The sequence below is a fragment of the Anser brachyrhynchus genome, assembly GCF_964034855.1.
Source record: "Anser brachyrhynchus genome assembly, chromosome: 6".
Classification (NCBI taxonomy): Eukaryota; Metazoa; Chordata; class Aves; order Anseriformes; family Anatidae; genus Anser; species Anser brachyrhynchus.
Window position 1 is genome coordinate 32,205,044 of NC_137700.1, and position 23,237 is coordinate 32,228,280.

At 48.3% G+C, this 23,237-nt stretch overlaps 1 protein-coding gene across 4 annotated transcripts in view; it reads right to left on the minus strand.

Moving 5' to 3' along the window:
* SH3PXD2A (SH3 and PX domains 2A) overlaps window positions 1–23,237 on the minus strand; it is a 252,617-nt gene that overhangs the window by 97,447 nt on the left and 131,933 nt on the right. For all 4 annotated transcript variants that reach the window (XM_080597790.1, XM_080597791.1, XM_080597789.1 and 1 more), the window contains one exon: window positions 1,583–1,611. In XM_080597790.1, the coding sequence (XP_080453916.1) occupies window positions 1,583–1,611 (29 nt within the window). The remainder of the gene's footprint in view (window positions 1–1,582; window positions 1,612–23,237) is intronic.

A 23,237-nucleotide genomic window follows, 5' to 3' on the forward strand; every position in this document is an offset into this window, starting at 1 on the left:
GCATGACAACTGGTGCACTGGCCCCAGAGCTCTCCTGGTTTTCTAGGGCTGTTCTAGGTCACAGCTAAATCAGGTCGCCCCAGGGACTTCAGCAACATTTTTCAGCACATTTTACAGGGCCCCAAAGCCCTCAGTGCTCTGGATAGGGCACAGTGAGCCAGAAGCTCTTGCAGCTCTGCAGCCTGCCCCTCTGGAGAGTGCTGCTGCCCATTTAATTCACTGCCCATTTTGTATAAGCAGTGCAAAGTTCACTTAATATTATGTGCTAGAAGTGCAAATGCATCTCTGCAAAAGGACCCGTTTTTAATTGTAACACAGATGGAAGCTTTGTAGGACATTGGGGAGATTAAATCTCCTCTAGTTTCTAGTGTCAGGCCAGCACCTTGTGCCACATTGCCCCTTTTTAACTACCCCCACCTGCATTTGCAGTAACTGCTGAATGAATTCAGGGGAAGAGCACCACAAGCATTGGCCTGCAAAGGCAACAGCCATTTAATGCACAGGATGGCAGGGTCAGGGAACAGCTCTGCATTACTGTATCACTTAGCTTATTACAGGGCTGCAGCACGAAAGCTCTCATAATTAGCAAATGAATCTAGGTAGTGACATTCATTGAGATCAGTACTTCACATTCATCTTGCCCAGAGACTCAGCCATTGCAGTGTTTCTTCATCATCATCTTAAAGAGGGAAAAAAGGATAAAAATAAAAAAATAAAACCCTCCCCTCCTGTCCACACAGGCCCAAGTTTTCCAGGAGTTGCTAATGGTCCGAAAGGCCCCTTCGGATGCCCTGATTGTGATTTGGAGCACCCAGGACTCTAAAGTCAACGAGAGTTGCAGGTGCACGGCGCTGCTTAGGAGAAGGGAAGGGGAAAGCCAACCACATCCAGCTCAGAGCAGCCAAAAGCAGAGGCCCATAATTACATGTCCCTATTCCCTATTGAAAGCACATCTGTAAAAATCACTGAGAACTACAAGAGGAGGAGAAAATGTGGTTTTACGTAGTTTCAGATCAGGGTTTTATAGGACCTTTGAATCCAGGAGTTAAAGACAAAATACTGAGCTTGAGCCATTGATTCAGCCCAAACCCTGACACAGGCACAGAGAACATTTTGCATCAGAAGCCTTACCACATCCTTTTAGAAAGGCAAAAATAAAATTCAGATCAGAACAGAAAAGCATTTCCTCCCTCTTCCACCCCCACGAAGAAGACCCCCAACTCTCAGGCTGCATTTTGACTGCGCTCAGGTAAAGACATACTTAAGGAAAAAAAAAAATTAAAAGAAAGAAATTGAACACAATTACCCTCTTGGATTAGAGAAAGAGCTGTATAAATACAGTTAGAGGAAAGCAGTCATTTCAATTGCAATACTGTATAAGGTGGGTTTCTTCTCCTTTCTAGCAGGGAAGAAATAATCTGATGCCTGTCTGTAGCAGGCTTCAGCAATCCAAAGTTAAACTGCTACACAATTTCATGCAGCACAAGATAAAGGGAAGGTTTAAAAAGGAGAAGGGGAAAGGAAAGAAAAAAAAAAAGTCCTCTCTGTAATCATGCAGCACATAGAAAGCTTGGTATCTTACCTGATTTTCTCTTTGAAGATCCATAGTCCCTGAAAAAAAGACAACAACAAATAGACATGGTTAGAGCCGAAAACGGTGGTGAGAGAAGGGGCGCGTCCCAAATTTCCACCCATATGCTCAAGGGCTCATCCTGCCCACTCCCTCCTTTAAAGAGGAGGTCAGGGCTGCAAGGCATTGACAGGCAAGGGCTGGGACTGATCCTGAGCAGCACCGGCTCATCAGCAGCAGCAGCTGGGGCTTCTGCAGCACCAGGGGCTCGGGGAGCATGTGATCAACTAGACAGAGCAAACCATCCACGAGCAGCAAGGCAGGGGAGAAGGGTGTCATTTTTTCCCCTTTAAATCGAGCTATTAAACGCATGGCTACTGAATTAACCCCTGATGTTCCCCTGGAGAGGAAACGGAACGTTAACTGCTTGCTGCAGGGGTGCGGCTGCTACGGGCTTATCTGGTGTTGCTCGCAGTCCCCTCCTTTCGGAGGCTGCTTAATTTGTGCATAACCTCCAGACCCCTCCTAGCTATCTCTGACACGCACTTGTCTTCCGTGAGGAAAAAAAAAACACCCCAAACTTTGTCCCTCCTTCTTTTTTCCAGGATGGGGAATGACCCCTTACTTTTCTATAGGGATTTCAAGGGTGTCGGCACCTTTGCTTTTGACAGAACAGCTGAAAGCTCAAAAAGCTGCTACAGAAGTGGGAAGAAATTACAGAACAGAGCCGTGAGAACTGATTCGGAAAAGCAGAAGCAAGGACAGAAACACTTTGCTACGGCTGTGATTCCTCCCGGCGCTCTCAGGAGCCTTTCAGCCCCGGCTCTGAAAGGGTCTGCGCAGCCGGGAGCCGGGGCAGGGGCAGAGCAGGCAGCGATGGCATCAATGTCAGGCACGGTGCCCGCAGCACGGTCACACACCGCACACCCGGCAGCGATAACGGTGGGAAGATCGCCCGAGGAGCCCGCAGCAGGGGCAGGCTGTGCCGCAGGAATCCCACCGGAGGGGCGGCAGCAGCCTCTGAATGCCCTGGGCTGCCAGGAGTGGGGCTGTCCTGTGCAGCATGCTGTGTGCTCCAAGGGGACGGAGAAAAAAGGAGCCCCCAGCTACCCCAAACCGTGTATTTAATTCATGTATTGCATTTCAAGAGAGCTCAGGGGATCATCTGAAGAAACAACATGCGTCTTAAGGGCAGAGCTACATCTCAATAAACTCTGCACGCATCCCCTGCCTTGCATGTCTAGGATTTGCTTCCCGTGAGTAATAACTACCCGGGAATTTTTTGCACCCTCTCTGAATTTTCCAGCGTCATTTCTATTTCAATTAAATGGTTGTTTCCGCAGTCATGCCTGCTGTTGTATTTGATGTGAAGATGCTACTGCTGATGAATAGGCTGCTTCTTCTACGGAAGTGATATCATATTCAAATATAATGCTTACTATATGGTGCCCAAAACAGAGACCCCTCAGAACGAGCTGGGGAAGGCACGACCCCCAAAATCTAACCAGCAGCCCCAGCTCTGCTCCCACGCCAGCGTGGAGCTCTGCGGTTGCTGCCAGTCCAGAGCCCCCAGCACGCAGAAGCCTGTGCTTCATCCTGCCCTCAGCTGCCTCACATTTGACAGTGCTAAATGGTGAGGGGGTGAAATGCCACTGGGATCCCCCTCAAACCATTTGCTTCGACCTAATATCCCCATTGTGCACGAGCTTGGTGATCACTTCGGTCCAAGCCGCCTGTCCTGGCTGTCTGCAGCCGAGCTCCTGGAGCATCCCAGCAGCACAGCCTTGAACTGGAAAGGGGCTACTGATGGATTGCTGTGGTTAGCGAGCAAGCAAAAATGGATAAGGATGGTGCTGAATGTCTTTGCCCACCAGATCAGGGCAAGGTCAGTGCTCAGGTTTGGAAAGCACAGTGGAAGAAGACGGCTTGCCTGTGCCCTCGCTCTGCACCAGCGCAGATTCCCCCAAATGCTCGGAACTCAGACCTCCGTCCCGCTGCCCTTCCGCATCAGTCCCCAGTCTCGAGCTGTTTTTCAGGGCCTGCGTGAGTGGCTGCAGTAAGCTTTTAAATGAGGCTTTTTCTCTTAATTATAAAGGAATCATAAATGACTCACCCATGCAATTTAAAGAAGGCAGAGATTAAACAACACAGAATTTTGAAACTGTTTTCCTCTTCCTCCATGCAGATCATGGGAGGACAAGAGATACTTCTCCATGAAGAACTTTTTCACGCTTATCTTTGTTTCTGGTCTAGTTTTATCATGTTCTGATTTGGGAGTTTGGACACGGACCCCCTGTCTCCCTGTCTCATACATTTTTCATACACCCACATTTCCCTCATAAAATCAGGACAAAGCACTAAAATGGACCTAGAAATAAAATCCTCATTTCCCCAGTGAAACTCTGAAAGCCAGAACTTGTTCCTCGCAGCAAAGATGAGAAAAATATCGCTGCTGAAATAGAAAGCAAGGATGGCATCGCAAATAATTTCTCTGGCTGGGTAAAGCACTCCTTGTATACCTACTGTTCTCCTCTCCTAATGTAGAAAGGTTTGTGCTAACAGCAGCAAGGAGCCCTCACTGACCCCGTATTTATTTTTTATGTCCTATTATTCGGGATGTGATTCATTGATGTCTTTCCTCTCTCACAAGTGACGGCCTAGATGGTGAATACCTCTTAGCCTCACTGCTTTCAGAGGAGCATTGCTGTGAAACCAAAGTATCAGATCATGCCCAACACAATAGAGGAAATTCTTTAGTGGTTTCTCTTAACTGTAACAACTTCCAAGCAGAAACTCTGATCTCCTGCAGCACGGACTGTGCCTGGCACACTGCTAGCCCTTCAATCAGCCAAGAAACCTGCCCTTGCAGAAGTAAAACCCTTCCAAGGAAAGGTGTAGTCATGTCTGCAGCTACACACGGAAGCTCACTTTCCCTTACGCTCTGGCTCTTTTTATCTTTTCATCTCTATACACACACATATTTCCATTCTGACTTCTTTCATTTCTATGTGAGAACAGACACGACCATCCTAATTTCGCTTTCAGCTATATCTGCAAGAGAAGCAGTGAAACCAGCGGGTGGAACTAAGAATAGCACTGGCAGGTCCCTTCCCCATCAGCCAGGATCACTCCATACTTGAACAAATGTCTTTCCCCAAAAAATAGCATATTTCCAGCTTTTTTTTTTTAATTATAATATAGCAATTTTTCTCTAAAGTCTTCCCATGGGGCACCACCCTCTGTTGACACTGAGCCTTGTTACTGGCAAGGAAAGTAGTTCTCGCTGCTAATGATATTAAAATATTGCTGGTGCCAAGTTCATCACAAAGGCTGAACACACCTTTCTTGGTTTAATGGCAAAGGAGAGGGAGGCTGGATTTCCTTTCTCATCAGTATGACACCAGGATAATGTCACTTCTGTGACTCCTATCAACGAACACGGAAGGAAGACCGTGAGTATTAGCTCAGACATCATTGCCTTGTTATCCCATTAAGCTACACACAGTTATTGGTCAAGAATTTTGTGAAAGACCAAATAATCTTATACTACGTCACTGAATTTATATGTCACTTGGAATCTACTTTAATTTAGATGGTTATATTAATGTTTTTGAAGAGTTTTATGGCAGATCTTTTCTTTAGGGACTAACTTCGCCACTGTATTCAGTGAGAGTTAATGATATAAACATTGAAGCATGTTTGTGTTTCAATCTATCTAACTATAGAGAGAGACCTACAAAAAAGTGGTGACAACTGGAAAGTTGCTTAACAAATGAGTATCTCAGTATTTGCTCTATAAAACCCACTGACGTGTTCCAAGCAGAGGAGAAGACTGGAGGTGAACAGGCATGTCTGTAAGGCTGGGTCCATCTTTCAGCCATCTCTCTAATTCTGTGGATTTGTATTTGGCCTGGGGGGTTCCTCCTGCACGCTCCATGGGGCTTTGACAAGTCAGATGAAGCCTCGTGCAGGACCAGGGAGGTCTGCAGAGGAACAGAGCTACAACGGCGGGGCTGCAAGGCTGCGGCTTTGCTCCTGCACGGCCCCTTGGAGGCGATGTGCTCGGTCAGGAAACATCATCTGTGCTGCAGGCGGGATGCAAGGGCTCTTTTAAAGGCTTCTCCCCTTCGCCACGGGGCAGCGGACCCAAGCAAACTTACTCGGTGGGATTCCTCCTATCTCAGACACATCACCTCGAAGCCCAGGGCCTCTGTGTGCCAGTAAAGCAAGGCTTGGCTTCAATTCCTTGAACAGAGATTTCAGACAAGCGTGAGTTTTGGCCGTGAGAGAAAACAGTGCCTGCACAGCGTGGGGAGCCGGCAGAGCTCACGGAGGAGCGCGGCTGGGGGAGCTGCACAGCAGACATTTCATCAGGCGAGACAGAAGCTAAAGGAAAAATAAATCTTCTTTCTGTCCATTTCCCAGTGTTAGCTGTCCAAAGGAGATGAGACGGTGACAAACTCTGAGTAATGGAGGTTAATCTGTATCCTCCAGAGTATTTTAATACATAAATTGAAATTGTTCTGTATTTGTTGGCTTTAGCTAATTCACGTTTAAATACATTGGAGGCGTTTATGTTCCCATGCTCCTTAATTCCTAAAACTCTTTAGTGGTGTGGAGAGGCTGCGGTGGAGATGTATGACATTTCAAACAAACAGCTCCGATTATCATTTAATCACCAATGATTTGGCAGGCAGATTAAAAACACAGAAATGTTTTAACTAGAAAGTCCACGCTCTCCCTCCCAGCACCCGTATGGTTTGCAGTCAGTAATGAAGACTGCTGGCTTTCTCAGAAACTATTTTTCTTAACATCGCTATCAGACTCTGGGGCAGTGTTTTTAAAGTAAACCAATACAAAAATACCTTGCTACTGCTCCTTACGCATACAGAAATCTGAGCCTTGAGAATAATCTTGCCTTTTGAGATTCTCTTAACTGATTTCACAAAGCACAAAATCAAACACGACCAAGAACTAGCATTAGGTGCTCAGCTACCACCCTGCTGGAGGAGCCACTGAACTCTTTAATACTTTACAAACATACAGGAGCTAGATGGAGAGTGCAGGGTTAAAATTCAGACTCATAATGCTAGAAGTGCAAAAGTTTAGCCATGTGCATTAAGGTATCTCTGTTCCCTGAGCTCTGAGCCCCACATGACACACTGTTAAGTAAAATTAGCTCTATATGTTATGCATCAGGAAGGCAAACTCAGAAATGTAGATGCATACAGCTATACATTTCCCCCTCCAGCACTCCATCCTCAGAAATCATAGAAGCACAGCTGATCTCTTCCCCAAGCCAAATAAACAGATGGAGGCTTTTTTTTTTTTTTTTTTACAAAATATTCTGTTCATTTCCTGACATAAATCGTTGCATTGTGGAACCCTCTCGAACATGAATCTGTCCTTTCTGAGCAGAGGTCGAGCTTTTCAGCCGTGTCAGAAAGGCTCCCATTGTGGCAGTCCCGAGGCTCCAGAATTCCTTGCCGCGAGCAGAAGGGACTTGAGGGGGCAAGAAGCAAAACTGGCGACCTGACTTCAAACACAGGCATTTCTTGCTGGCTGGTAGCAGTCTCTGCTTGCTGCTGAGAAGGGTAAGGCAATGTTGTGCAATCAGCTCCTTAAGAGAAAGGAGACTGCAGAAGAGAAAAATTTGCCTTCCTGCCACCTTTCTGTTGTTTTCACAGCGTGGCTATGCTCTGGCACTGAGAACCAGCACAATTTATATGTATTAATATAAATGTGCATATATTTATATGTTATATATTTCTGGTTAGGCTGCAGTGATTTTCTCAGCGTCATAGAACAACAGTGGCCCAGTTTGGCTCACCGAGACCCAGCTGGAGGTCCTCATTTCGTGCTGACTTCCAGCAGCTTCTTTCAAGCCATCGAAGTAAAAATCAACCCAAGTTCTCTCCGAGAATCTCCAAGCACTACACTGGAAGCTCTTCCCTATGTGCAGAAGACATCTTCCCTACCTGGGTAACCTTAGCTCGCGCAGAAAAGCCCAGGTTGGAAGGAGATGGACACTGCTTCCTCTCCAGCAATGCTCCTACCCATGGATTTGTATCACAAAGGGGAAGTGCAGGACAAGAAAAACCAGTGTCCTCTGCCCTGCACTCAGCGGGGACTGGAAATCAGCCCCATAGGGGACAGCTCGAGCTGTTGAGCTCTGCCACCAGGTTTGAGGTGCTCAGAGACAAATGACACCTGCATGGACCTTCTCAGCCTCCCTCAGACCCAGTGTTCAAGGGGCAGCTTGCTTTTCTTTTGTGCCTAGAAAGGGTATTGAAGGACAAGAGATGGGTTCAAGGCATCCCACCGCTTCCCTGAACGATTGGGAAATGTCCCAGATTTCTGTCCCAAGATTCCTCAGCGGTGAAGTTGTTCATCTGGCTCCAGAGCGCAGCTTCAGTATTTGGCTCGGGCTGATGAAACGCAGAATTAGCCTCTTGAATTTTTCACAATTACATTTTATTATGATGAAATTATCCTCCTAGAGGAAGACGGGGCTTTGGAGCTGCACATTCAGCAGTTCAGCAAGCAGGCTGTGCGATAGAGAGCCCGGTGATCTGACAGCAAAGCCTAGCCTCGCCAGTACCGGGGAGCGATGGCTCAGCACGACCAGGAGGCTGCAGGACGCTGGGGCAATGAGCTAACGCCATGTGATCCTCCACTGCAAGGCTTCGGTGGCCTTGAAAAAGACAACACGAGTGTTTACGGCAGGCTTTTTCCTGGAAAGAAGTATAAAAACAAGGTCTTGCCTAACAGTCACAGCTTCATCTGGTTTTGCTTTACCCTGTTTATTCCTTCAGATTGCGAATTTCTCCACAGGACAGAAAAATGTATTTACCTTAGCAGGACCCCTGGGTGGAGGTGCTCTTCACCTCTTATAAACTGACCTTGGTCGTCCCTTACGGAGAGGCCAAATTTATCTCTGTCTTCCAATGACCAAGCTTGTGTCACTTTGTTATAGTATTTACAACATAAATGCTGAGTGATAAAAATGAGGTCATAAAAATAAACGACTTTCATGTGCAGCTCTTCCAGTGGTGCTCTTCGCTTTGGGATTTCGTTCCACACATCTACATGCCCGTACGTTATATATGGATATGTTTAAAAGATGCATCTAATCACAGTTTCCAATTAAGTACTGAACATCAGAACCATAAATTCTCGTGTACCTTACAAACCAGTCAGGCTAACGAGCTCTCACATATATCACACCGATCTGGCTAAGAGCTTAAGAATGCAGCACAGGCTTTGAGTTTTTATTTCGTCTCTTCTGAGCAATTCCTGATTTGAGGGTGGGCCCCTCACGTTCCCATAGGAGAGTTGGGTCTCACCTCTGGTTGGCAACCACAGGATCCATGCAGGTTTCTAAACTGCAGTCCTAAGGGTGAATTTAAGAAGAGGCAGAGACCCTGTGCTGTACCCCTCTGCGGACACAGCTCCTTCTGTTGTTCTGGGCTAAATTTGCTTGGAGCTACACGCTCCCTCCATGGCCACTCTGTCCTGCAACGGACAGCCTCCCTTCTGCAGGTAACCTCCCCAAAAGGGACGTCACCCACAGCCCACCGAGCTGTGCCTGCCCGCAGGATGCAGGATGCCACCGCCTCTGCTGGGGCAGGTATGGGATCCAACAGCATCTTCTTCAAAACTGTTGTTCAAGACAGTCCTTGGAAGAGGAGAGAGGGAAGGAAGAGAAGAAAACGTGTAAAGTTACAGATCTCCAGGCCTCAAGCTGAGGCCCAGACATAACTTGTCCAAAAAGGCTTTTGACGCTGAATTACCGCACCAGGAGGAATACTGGGAGCACAGCTGGTGATGGAGGAGTAGAAACAGGGAAAAAAGGGTTTCCCCAAGGCACTGTCTGGGGCTTCTTGATCTGCTTGAAAAAGTATGATCTTCCCTCAAATTGGATTAGCCTCCTTAGAGGGAAAGAATAAACAGAAGAACCTCCAGACTAGAAAAGACAGAAGTGAGCAGGAATAACACTAGAAGCCTACAAAACCATGATTGACCCAGAGAGAGAGAAAATATTCTCTAATTCTCACAACCAAAAACCTGCAGAATTAACAAACCACCAGTTTAAAGCAAAGTGAAGAGCTTCTGCATGCTACACAGCTTAATCACAGTGCTCACTAGTGTTATGTGCTGTAATCGCCAAAACCAGGCAGGGGTTCAAAGAGCAACGAGATAAATTCAGGAAGAAAGGATAAATGGTGGCTATTGTACTCCCCGCTCTGGATGCTCTGACCCAAGAAGTCCCATAACTGCTGAATGCCAGAAGCAGAGAGGATACACACGGGAAGCTCACTCTGTATTTGCTTTGTTTTTGTATTGGCTATAAGCCACTGCTGGAGACAGGAGGCCAGATGGGACCCTGGTCTCACCTCCCTGTGGCCTGGTAATATATTCTCCTGTAAAAGATCAGACCGGATTAGGATAAATTACATCCAAATCATGCTGCATTACTCAGCACATTAAATTGTCCTTAATCACATTCTTTGATGGTCTAGATTCCTGCTTAAATTTACCTCCTGTGCGTATTTCTGTGCCTACTCTGTCGAAACCACTGCTGAGTTTCACCTGTACCCAACCAGGCCATAACGAAAAGCCAGCAAGGCTCTTTGATCAAGCCTTAATGTGACTCATCGCGGGGACACACTCTGCAGTGGCAAAATGGTTTCCTCATCCTGTCTCTTTCAGAAATGTTTTGTGAGCCTTTAAAAGCAATTTAATCCTGATTTATGTTAGCTAAGTGCTTTCTGCTGCACATGTGAGTTACAAGAAAAGGGCCCTCATCTCAATTTGTTACACTGCTTAGGAAATCAGTCATAAACGCTGCGGTGCCTTCAGCGGCTCTGACTTCAATGCAGCGGAAAGCAGCAATTTGAGTAAATACTTCATCATTCTCAATTCTCCCATATGCCACAACCAGCACTTGACCAGACACATCCTATAGGACTTCTTTTTTTTAAGTGGTGCTGAGCTTCCCCTGTTTTAGCTGTTCCCATTGTTTCCAGAAGATGCTCGAGGAAAGAAACATGCGGCTCTTTAACAGAGAGCAAATGAGACGACTGTCTAATAAAACCGAGCACGCATTCAATGACAGTGAGTCACCTCATCACAAGTTTAGAGGCGAGAGGGATGTACAACTGGTGACTACACGCGCTCACACAGTAAGCAGAGGAGCAACAGGAACTCCAAAGTTTGTATGACCTGACTTGGCCTGCCGGTGGCATCCAGCCAGCCCGAGGCATAGGTTCACACCAGGGGACAGATGCCAGCAGGACAGGAGCCATGGCAGCGTGCAGACGGGACAGCCTGTGGCCAGGAGGTGTATTGCCGGCGGTGGTAGCGCTGCCGCTGCTGCTGCTGCTGCTTGCTGATGGTGTTGGCAAGCGAAGAAACACCCCAGAAGTGATGAATCCCTGAAGAAAAGGACCTCAAACAACGAGAAAGCTCTTCTACATTTCCATTTGCCAGAGAGAACACGACAATAACTGCTAGGGAGATGAGGATCTATTTTCTGTGAGGTTTCTTCAATTTCCACTTTGAATCTCCCACCCCAGTTTGTGGCCTCTGCTCCTGTTTGCATGTTTGCCACTACTAGCAAGAGTTTAACTCCAATGTCTATGTAATTCCCCTTCAAGAAGCTGTAGGTTGCCACTGGATCACCACTTTACCTCCCCTCTGCCAGACAAGTAGCAGAAAGACAACAAAACGACCCAAATACTTTTTCTCCCACTTCTCCTTGCTCCTCACCTTGGAGCAGAGACCCAAACAATCCAGGTCTGGGCCTCCTGCTCTCTGCTTCTGCTGTCCTGAAAGCCCTCGGCACAAGCAATTGCCCTTGTCCCCCCTGTTGGCTGCGCCTGACCCTGAGCGCCGTCCCCACAACAAATCTGCAGGGGCTGGTGACACCAAGCCCTGGGGAGCCCCCAGGAGGCAAAGCAGAAGAGCCTCCTGCCTACCCATACCCTTCTGGTTGCCCAAGCCACGAGGATACCCGGTCACACAGCCCCCCCCAGAAGCCCTCCTTTGCCCCCAGGCCGTAGCAGCCCGCAGGCCACCCCGCTCCTCCGTCCCCACAGCAGGCCCCGTGTCTCGGCGCCGCTCCCAGGGATTCCCCGCAGCCCGTCCCGGCGCGGGGCTGGCACCAGCTCACGTGCTGGAGCCTCTCGCAGGGAATTCCCAGGCTGCCACTGGCATTTTTGAAATGTTAAAGGCTCTAAATTAGTAAAGTAAGAAAGGAGTTGCAGGCATTTCCAGACATGGCCCGGACCCTGTGAGACCTCCAAGCTCCCAGTACAAAGGAGAGCCTGCCAGACGCTTGATATTAAACAATTTTGAGTTCTTATCTGGTACTGCTCTTCTGGTGTCTAGCCCTTCTGCTTACTCATCTGGCTTTTTAGTAACGTGCTGCTTGGACCTCTCAGCCTCGCTGCTCCTGCTATGTGTCCAAGGGGAGTGGGACCTGAAGGATTAAGACAGTAGTGTGCATAGACAGCAGATGGCTGTTGCATCTGTACTTACCTTGCACTGCTAAGTACCCCATTGTCCTAGCTAGTTTTACATCCCTGTTTAGTGGTACATCTCTCTCCTGACTTTTTAAAATCATCTGCTGTACATATGGCCCTAAGAATGGTAAAATATTTTTTCCAGGAGAGGCAAAAACTTACTACACACGTGGGAAGACACGATCAAGCCCAAAGTATAAACTCCAACTTCTTCATCTGGTGACTGCAGTCATTCCTCCCCTCATTACACTTCTTTCAGTTAAACAGAGAGATTAAAACACAGCCCAAAGCTGCCTCGGCAGCATGTCCTCAGTTAACTGTCTTGCAACATCAAATATCTTTCCAGTGTACTAAAAAGCAATGTAGCTCCCTGTAAGACACCAAATTTATATATCTTGGAATTGTTTTCTGCTTGTTTCTACAAAGTGGCACATGGAGAGATCTTTCACGTCACTGGGTTTCTTAATTTACTTGTCAGAGACATAAATCACTGCATATAAGATCTGCGAGTTCATGAACTTGAGGAATTTTTTCTAATCACTGTCCTTTGAACTGAACTTTTTTAGAAACTGCAAGACTCCAAAACATATCTAGTAAATGCATCTTGTAAATTTTGCTCAGTTGGCAACTACTAAAACCAGACTTGTCTTCCCTGATTACCTACCAGCATTAGGCAGTCTTAAAGCATACACAATGGGGTTCTAACACAAAACCATCAAAGAAAAAAGTTGTCTTGTGTTTGTCTCGTCCAATATAACTGCTGGAATTCATGAAAGGCTTTTAAATTATCATTCAAAGGCATGAATTAAGCCAGAAAAATAGAGACAGCTTCCCAAAGTCAAAACCTTTCAAACACTAGGGTTTTCAAGGTAATGACCATAACCCCTTTTATATACCCAAATCTGGTAACAGGTCCCACTCTTCTCTGCTCCCCAAGAGGTTAGAGTGCTAAATGATGTGGCATTTGCAAAGAAGCAGCAAGAGCATTTCCTGAGTGCTCCGTCCTTGGAAGCATCAGACCCGCTGAACAGAGGCGCATTGTGAGCACCCCGTGAGCAGTACCCCACTGAACAGCAATGCAATTTTTGTACTGTGGATATGACATCATCGTTAAAAAAGCCCTTTACTTCAAGATGGTGTAAGAGATTGTTTGTGTCAGTGCCTGGTTCATCTGGGGAAGGAAACAAAGCTTAACAGCACCGCTATTAAAAGGCAAATCAAAAAATCATATTGACCTCAAATACCTGCCTGTTTACTTGCACAAAAAGTTCCCAACTCATGCCAACTGACTCCCTAAGGTGACCGGCATTAAAAATCAACTACCTCTGGAAAAAACAACAGAAGAACATCCTTTTATAGACATTCAAAAGTGCATTGCGCTGAATGCAGAAGCAGCAAGGCATGTTGAGTACAGAAGTACCATCACACACTATGAAACAGTGCAAAGTCTGAATAGAGCTTAAATTTTACAGCCCAGTTTAGGTACAAAATTGGATGTTGTTCAGACTCACTCACAGAGAAAACAGTGAATTTCTCCTTGTTCCTTTTATGTAACTCCTGACAATTCTCAATCCAGACATTAACTTTTAATTCACCTCGTACTTCTCCAAAGAGGGTGTGTGTGGTATTTCCAATATCTTTTTCCGTGTTCTCAGTCCATAAAAGTGAAGAGAAATAATGAATGAATTTAATTATTTCCATCCAGTCTGCTGGTTATAGAAGAAGACCTTTTAATTTGGCTAAAAGAGAAATTACTTGCTCCTTCAAAAAGCACACTGATTCACAGGTCCTGCTGGCCTGCAACATGAAGGATCTGTATGCTTTTTAGGGTAAATAGCCACTGGCAGCTTATTACTGCTGTAACTGTTCACACTGTGTCTATGTCTTAGCAGATGTGGGTGGAGGGAAAATGTCATCCCTTCTCAGGAATTACACCCCCTTCTTTTAGGCTACTGCTCCGCCTTGCTCAGGAGCTCACAAGCTCAGAATATTGACCAGGTTCTGCAAAGCTCATGTCCTGCAGTCTGTTTGCATGCACTGTTTTCTCCCTTTGTTACTTAAAATGTGAGGAGCTGGATAATAAGAATTCATGCTCAGGAGGAACATTGCCTTTCCTATCAGTGGCATGCCTTGCCGTGCCTTGCTGCGAGCTCCTCCACGTGGAGCAGCACCTACAGGCTGGGATGGGGAACGAGAGCAGCCCCGTGGTCCCTGGAGGTCCGTGTATCCCGAGCTGAGGTCTCTGTCACAGTGTCCAGCCAAGAAAGATCAAAGCCAGCACAGGCACTCTGCATATCACACTAGGCTGCAACCTCAATGCATAAACACAACTGTAAATGTGAAATGCAAAGACCTGTGCTGCTCTTAGCTCCCAGTACTGAATCTGAATTCAGACTATTCATACTATTTTGAATAACCTCTCATTGCTGTAAAACGCTGCGAGGTCAAAAACTAGAATGTGGGCATATCAGCCATGAGAGGCAGCAGCAGGGATTATGAATCAGAAAGGGAAATTGTGTCCTGCTGCCAATAACCTACTTATTAATGATTTCTTCCCCAGTCATCCTCTGGGACCGAAGCTAATTCCTGGAACGGGGCCTCTCTGCGTTGCATCCGCTGGCTCTCCAGCAGCAGCTACCAGCCCGTCCTCAGCTCCCAGCACTGGTACCTGAGCAAACAGCCAAACCCTGCTTGCCCTGCACTGCAGAGGTTTGAAGGGAGCTCCCAGGGCCCCTTTGGTGCATGTCACTGCTGAACAAATCCCCCTGCAGAGATGAGGAAAGGCCTGGAGAGACCTCTACAGCTGCTCTCTCCTGGCCCTCTGTGGCCCCATATCCCAGCCCGGTGCCCCCAGCTCTGTGACCAGCATGCGGTGCAGACACCCAGCACCTTGCAGCGGTGCCAGAGCATGAGCAATAAATATGCTTAAAGCAAGACACGGGGATCTACCAAACTGGAAACTGCTCCCATCGCTGCACAACCATCACAGGCCCTGCACAAAAAGCAATCCTTATCTAACTAGCAATACCGCGTGCAACACCAGAAACTCAGTTCTCCATTTTATGCAGCTAGGATAAAATCCTTCAAGCTCTGCTGTGCATCCCATCCATTAGCAGCGCCTGGGGAGCTGTGCTGAGGCCTAGCTCATGATTAGATAAAAGCTTTTCCTTCTAAATCACTGTCCAGAATAAAAACCAAGGGTCTGGAACAGTGAACTCCACATATATTAGAGGTCAGGCACGCCCCCTACGCTGGTTATTTATGCGTCTTTGTTTTACACTGCAGAATGCAAGGTTTTGTGGTAGGGAATAAGTTGCTTCATTTCTTTGTAATGATAATGATGCCAAGACCCTTCGCTCAGTAAACGTGAAAGAAAGGGAAAATGCTCCGGTTTTTTCCAAGAAACACCTTTACAACAAAGCTGTGAAAATATTAGTGCAGATCCGGGCGCGTACCAAAACAAACCTGGGATGGTGATGGAGAAGGGAGGTCGGTGAGTTTTGGCTACTTCTTTGCCCCCAGCGTCTGAAGGCCAACTCATGCCAAGCAGGTTCCAGAACCACTCTAACCAGTGGAGAAACCGTTCAAACTGCAAACATTACTTTGTCCCTGACCCCTCTGTCACCTGCCTCTGCTTTGGAGGGGCTTCAAAGCACATCGAGGAAGCCAAGCAAGCAGCTAAAATCCCGGGGCACACAAGAGGATGCCTGCACACAGGGGACCCCATGCGCAGGCCCTGGGGCTGTGGCTCAAGGCCACCCCTGGAGAAAATCTGGGAAAACTTGAAAACTGACAGAAGAAGTGGTAAGAAAGCTGAAAATATGTCTCCAGGTATAGTTTTGCTCAACGCTTATAGTCAGGAACATCTCAGCAGCAAAACCGCAGTTCAGGCTGGGAAGCACTGGGAACAGACCCCACTGTAAAGACTTCTGAGCATCTCAATGCAGCCAGGGCCATATGGCCATGGCCACGTTACCTTCAAAGCTGAGCACCCAGAAATTTGGGTGAATCTCACTCCTCAGGCACCAGAAGAGCAGGGATGAGCTGCCACGGCATTTCACAAAGGCCAGCTGAGCAACGAGTACCTGGCCCGAAGTCGCAGAGGAAGAGCGGAGACCGAGGTTTCGTTTCTCGGTCTCTCAGAGATCCCAGTTCAGCTGGGCGACCTTCATCGCATGCCACAGCGGGAGCTTAAAAATACACCGCTCCTCTTAAAAATGTGTCACAGCTCTCAGAAATAAGAAAACCAGGTTGTGGGTGGGAGTGACTGCACAGTACATATATATATATATATAAAACTTTGAGTGACAGTCTTTTAAATTCCACTCTACGAAAAGTAGACTCTTTAGCACTTCAGATACTGAGCACACAATTATTATCACAGGCTCGAAGCAGAACCACTTTGTGAGATAGGGGTCATTTTCAATTCATTTTTTAGGGCATGGGTTTTTTTTTCCGGATTTTTTTTTCAAGTAATTATTTTACGCTCAATTGCAGCTTTTCACTGGTAATGTCACGCTCAATTTAGAAGATATGAGCATCAAATGACTTGGCGTGGGGATATACTCAAACAAAGGAAAAGAAACTGCTTACAATTTATGATACGCTTTGATAGCTGTGATTTAAAAATGGCAGTGCTTCATTCCAGCAAATGTTACAATAACAAGCGCAAGACTAATGACCTGATGCCTTGTCAGAGATGTTCACAGGTCAGATAAAACGACCACATTATATCGGCAGGATCCAGCGTTTCAAAGGCAGCCCTGTTTGAGCTTCTCCTGGGCTTTGATCCCCGCAAGCCGTGCGTCAGCACTATCCTCCCAAAAGCTGGCCTCACGCTGAGGTTTTTCTGCCGACACACTTTGAATGCTCCGAAATGCGTTCGGGCTGTCCTACCTCCCATCTACGGCCATCCCCAACACCCGAGCGGCTTCCTGCTTCGCAAGGAAGCAGCAAGGGAAGGGAAGAAAACCTTCAGCCCGCATCAGGGCTTGCCAAACAGCTGGTGAAGCATAGCTCTAGAGAAACTGATCCTTAAGCAACTGTGGAGGAGATCTGTCAATTTAAGAGGAGCGAGGTGAGATCATCCACTGCCTTCTGTTGTCTTTTGGCTGAAGGCGGCCCACGGACAGCTGGATTGCCCCGGATTCTGCACTTAAACACACTCGCAAAAATATTTGCGTTTCATCATCATGTTGCATTTTTCTCTTCTTCTCGGAGGCTTTCCCTCGGCTCGCTCCAGGATTTCCAGGCCTGTATCACATCCCTTCACACCTGCTGCGGTCTGTTCCCATTTAACGCTGAGCGGAGCATGTGAGCAGTAACAAAGACTTTGCTCAGCGTATTTGGTGTCTCCTTCGCTCTGTAAAGTTTGCCATTTTTTTCAGCGTTCCCCGTTATTTAAAGTTATTAGCTATGTAATCTGGGGAAATGCGGCTGGATTACTGACAGATGGATGCTCTGAGGATGCCATCTCAGGAGCTCGGAGACGCAGCAGCGAATTGCACCAACCCACTGCAATAGGGCAGGCGACCCCGCTTACGGACGAGGACACGCGGGCAGGATTTCAGCAGCACCTGCACTTTTCAGTCACCTCATTCGCTCCAGGAAAGGCTTCATTTCTCTGAGAACAGTGGCATCCGTCTTCCCTCACGCTGCCAACCCGTGCTACCCGTGAAGAGCCTGCACAGGGACGGCGCAGGCAGCGCTGCGTGATGGGGAGGGACCCGCTACAGTTACTTAAAATAACCGGAGAGATAAACGAGGTTTGCTGGGACTCTTCCACCTGTCATTGCAGGAGCATGGTAGAAATTCTCCCCCGGGCATTGCAGAGCAGTAGCAGCACTTGTTCCAGCCTCTGGAACAAATTGCAGCCTTATCTTGGGCTTTAGCAGACTTTTGCCCTTTATGTCTGACACTTCTCTCCCCTAAAGACAGAGACAGGTACAGGGTGCACTGTAAGGTGTTGGGTGCCAGCTCCACTGAAGTGACGGGCAGACATGGCCTTACCAAGGCCCACATGAGTGCAAGAACTGTTCTGTGTCCAGAGCTGAGCCCCCTCTGCTTTTGTAGAAGATACAATTTGAGGCCAGATGCACCTTTATTTCATAAATCATTTTACACATCACTTTGCCAATCCAGATGGATTTTTCTGATCTGCTTTAGCCATGAAGTGATTAACAGAGTTTTGCTGTACGATATGCGATTAGGAAAAGACCGATGAGACTAAATGGAGGTACCAGAGGAAGCTAAACCACCATTACTGAGCAACTTCTGTGCCAGCACGCGGTACAGCCTTCCCCTGGGACCCATGTCTGCACCCTCTCCCTGGACCCACTGTGTCAAGTCTGTCTAGAGGTACATGCCCCGAAACCCAGCGATGCCAGTCTTCCCTTCCTTCTGCAAGATGCTAAAGAGCAGCAGATACCCTGACAACAGCAGGCTGCTTCTGGCTGATTTTACACCCAGCCTTCACCAAAGGGCTCCCCTCCCCTCAGTCTTACTGAGAGCATTTACAGGAAGACGTCGCGCTTCATTTCATTACAGCCCATCTGCTCCCCGTAGCTCATTTCCCTTCACCCGGTCAATGCCGCACCGCGACGTGGAAACGACTGCAGAAGGAGAGGACAGGGAGTCAGGTGGAAGCCGTGAAACCCTCAGTGACGGTAATCCTGCTTTCCTACCACAACCGCGAGGTGAGGCGTGACCGCCACTTCCACCCGAGCGCCCCAGCTGTGCCTGCCCCCACATTTTCAGCTGTTTGACAACCGGTGACAAACACGCATCCCCCTCCTGGCAATCCATGGAGTTTTCCCCGCTGTGATACACGGACTTTTCAGCAATGCGCGGCCGGCTCCTGCTATGATCAGCTGGCTTCGATCAATAGGTGTGGGGAATGCTCTTTATTCCTGGTCCCGGCAAAAGCCCCGAGTCCCTGTTGTGTGTCCAGGGCACTGACCTTCGCTCTCTGCCCACTGAGTCCCACCAGGGCTCGTCTGGTGCTGGTTCCTGCTCCATTTAAGGCTCCCTTCCTTCACACGCTGCCGTACCTCTCTTCATCTCCCCCTGTGTTAATCACTTTGGACCTCCAGACCCGCAGCAGGACCAGGGCTGCTGTTAACTCCAGTGAGCCCTCGTAGCCCTGCTGGCCTTGGTTTTCAGAGCAGGGATCGCTTTTCAGGCAGGTTATGGCTTGCTACTAAGTCCTGGCGGCACCCGGCCGTCACAGGACGGGGGCTCAGACACGTCGTCACCTCTCGCATCCTTCTCCCACTCCAACTGGAGTCAGCCACAATGCAGACGGACCCAAGCCAGACCTGTGGGGACACCGAGCTTGGGTTCAAGCCCAGACACCGAGGCTCTGCTTTGTCTCCATCTCAGAACGGAGCACAGCAAAAAGAAACCCTTGGGATACTGCAGTGGCCCATTAAAATTAATGGGGTTAAATCATCCTCGTGCAAATCACTGACTTCAAAAGAACTACACAAGGGATGAATACGGAGCCATTATTTTTCTTCTTTCTGCCTTTCAGAAAGATGATCTTCTTTCCAGACTGCTACGCTCAGCTTACGCCCTGGTCAGCCAGTCTCTCTAAGTGATCTAACAACCTCCTCGCAGGTCTCTTACTCCGTGATCTCCTCTTCCAACCAAACAGCTCCAAGACCTGTTCACCACCTCGGGTTTTCCCTGCACAAAACAGCCCTCGCGTACTTCCAACTGGCTTAATCTATTTTCTATATCAGGTGCAAATAAATAAAATAAAAAGGGAAGAAAAAGAACAAAGAGCAAAGTTTTGTTAGAGAAACCAGGAGGGTTATGAACACACACAGCACATTTTTTCCCTACTGGCGGGTGCAGCAGCAGGTAAAAGGTGCAGGTACAAGTGCAACTGAGGGGGAATCCTCCCCTGCTTAAAACCACAGTGCACAAAACCTGACCAGGAATGATGTTTGCATGTCAACTACTTTTCTGTAATTGAAAGCATTTGTCTTAGCTAAGGAAGTGCAGGAGACCAACAAGACAGGCAGAGGAATCTCCTATGTAAAAGATAAAAGCTCCCAGCCACACTGTGGTCTGCAAGCCATTCAATGGTAACGCCACAGAAGATGGCCTGCAACTTTTTCAGCAAAGAGCTCGATAACCTTAAAAAACATAAATCAAGACTGTTAAAATTGGCAGATGATTTGATAGGAAGAAAATGCTTTTTGGGGACTGCTTTGTGCCTGCCAAATTCACCCAGACGCAGATCCACATATGGATTTCTAACCTCTCCAGGTTTCAGCGGTGATTGCAGCAGAGACTGTGGTATGAACCGTGCCAGATGTATTATTTTGGGAGAGCTGATGCATTAGAGGTAGACAATGAAAAGCTCAGAGGTTATTTGGTCTGTGAGTTACCCCACCTCCATAGTTCCCAGGTATTCAGCTCTGGGGATTTTGGCACAGGAAAAGCAGGCTTGAAATTCAGATCCTGAACTGGCTTCAAACTTTGCTGAAAGTCTGGAGGTGTTCAGATCTGGGATTTTGACTAGTAGCTCCCAAAAGAGGCTGGTAATTTCTCGGGGTGATGCAGCAAAGAATGGAAGGAACTGGTGTTATTTCACTTTGCTCTAAATGCAGCACAACCATCTGTGCAGCCTCTGCACCACGGGGCCTTGAAGGAGCTACAGAAGAGTCTGACTGTAAAGGCAGTCACTGAGGAACAGTACCTGCCGGCTGACACAGCCTGCTGGTACGCCTCAAACCCCTGGAAGAAATGCCTCCTGGCAGCTGCTTTCTGTCTCTGATGCGTCGGCCCCATCACGTCCCCGCTAGAGCCTTTTAGTGCCGCGCTCAGCCGTACACCAACAACGCATCAGGATGAGTAACGGGCTACAAACAAAAATACCGAGCGATCAGGAGCTCCGCAAAGCTGCTTGTAAATCTACTAAAAGTGGCATGTTTCCATAATAAACAATCCGTTATCGCGTCGCTCTGTTCCCACTTAGCGGGCTGCTGGGAGAAGGGAAGAAAGAGGCCGGGTTGCGGGGCGCTGCATCTGAGAAGACCCGAGGAGCAGGCAGCCTGCGATGGTCTGCTCCCTCTGCCGGCTGCATCTCCTGCGCCCAGCGCCGTCCGGGTGCTGCTGGAGGCGATGCTGCTCGCTCTGCTGGAGGCCAGGCACGAGTAATTCCTGTGCTCTGCTGCGCTGCAACAGCTGTGCAGGCACCGCCTGCGAAGCGAGACCCGCTCTGCCGGGATTTACAGGGATAAAGAATAAAGGAGACAGCCCGAAGTGAGAGATGAGGTCTACGTGGCACGGCACAGAGCTGTGAAGAAACAGCCTCCAGCTGGGACGGAGACGACCCTGCTGCCACCTCTGAGATGTGGCTCCTCACCGTGCTGTGGGGATGGGAAGCACTCCAGGAACAAAAGGGGTTGCAATTCTGATACACGCAACACTTTCATTTCCCTTGCTCTGACCTCTTTTGCCAGCACCTGGGCACGCAGAGCTCTGTAACCGCACAAAGCCACCCAAAAGGGCTGCCGGTGATGTATTCAGCTCAACATGCTTGATGGTGCCACGGCAAAAGTGGCAATGCATGAAAATGCGAACCTATATGAATATATCCAGCAGGCAGAACCAGCGATGGAGAAGCATGTGCGTATGTCCATGTGTTTCATGTTTGTAAAATAGGCATTTCCAAAGCGTAGCTTTGATGGCATTACCCCATCACCAGTAATACTGTGGAAAGTCTGAAGGAGAGGGCCCAGACTCGCTGTGCTGCCCATCAGCCACAGGCATCCTCCGCGGGAGCTGGGCTGAGAGCTGAAGCACAGAGTTAGCCATGCACAAAGACGAAGCAGCTCAGAAAAAACAGTAATGTCACTCTGAACCCCTTTCCTCCACCTCACCCCAGTGCCTGTGTGGCCCCATCCGGCGAGGCTCCCGCTGAGCTGCCCGCACCGAGCCCCTGCCCACCGATGGCAACAGCAGGCACGGGGCAGCTCGCACCTCTGTTAAATGGCCTGCTTCCTGCTAATTAAATCCTGAAGGCTAATGAGCTCCAAAAGTCTAATTCCAGGCTTATTTTCCCTATGTCACTTTTGATATAATGGGGGCAAAGCAGCCCACTTATCTTTTTAAGTATCTGGCAATTTAATTTCTTGCTTCTCTGCTGATCTCTAACTAGGCATAACCCTTTTGATGTCTCGCCTCGTGTTTTGAAAGGATGTGGCAATCATGACAGTTTAGAAATGTGCATACAATTATTAATGCTAATACAATTAACAGTGAAAGACTCACACTTGGATCACAAACCCAGCCCTTTTCCAACCCCAGCCCTCCTCACAGGCTTCCAAGCAAATAGGTCAGATAGCAGCACAGAACCCCAGATAAAGAAAACTGATGTTTATACAGAAAAACAGACTAAGAGAATTCTTCAGAAAGGACTGAGGGTTGGATTTCTTGTAGGGTAACTTGAGGCAAAGTTGGCCCGGGGATGAAGGATCAAACTCCTTGAAAGGAAAAAGCCAACCTCCAGGGACCAGCACCTTAAGCAGACGGCCGTTATTGCAAAGGAAAGGGGTTTGTCAGCACTCTGTAAATACCACTGGCACAAAAAAAGCACAGTTTCCCAGAAGAGAGGGAAAAGCCCACTTGGCCAAACCCAGAAATAATTAGGCCAGGCACATCCAGTCAAAGCTGGCACTGCAACAAGGAGAGCCCGTGCCACCAGCGGCGGAGGAGCTGGGAATGCTCAGCACTTCTGGGAACAAACCAGTGGACACAGATGTGATGGATTCAAGTAACTGGACTGAGACTGGTGCCTCTCCTCAGAAGCTTCAAAGAAATTTCTCTTTCCAGGCCCAGGAGACCAAAGGCAGCTGGCTCAAACCAGAGCCCGGTCAGCCCACAGCACCTCAGGCTGGGTCAGCGCTTCCATCGCCGGAGGCTGTTCCCAGCATCTTTCCCCTCCCAGGTCCCGAGGTGCAGGCATGGGAAGGAGGCACCTTGCCCAGGACACACGGCCCCAGCTCCTGCCCTACGAGGAGCCACGAGGGGCACATGCAGCTGCTGCCCGAGGGGCATCAGTGGGATCTGCTCTGGAGCTGCTGAGCGGTGGGAGGCTGCAGGAAGGGCACAGACCCCAAGCTCCCAAC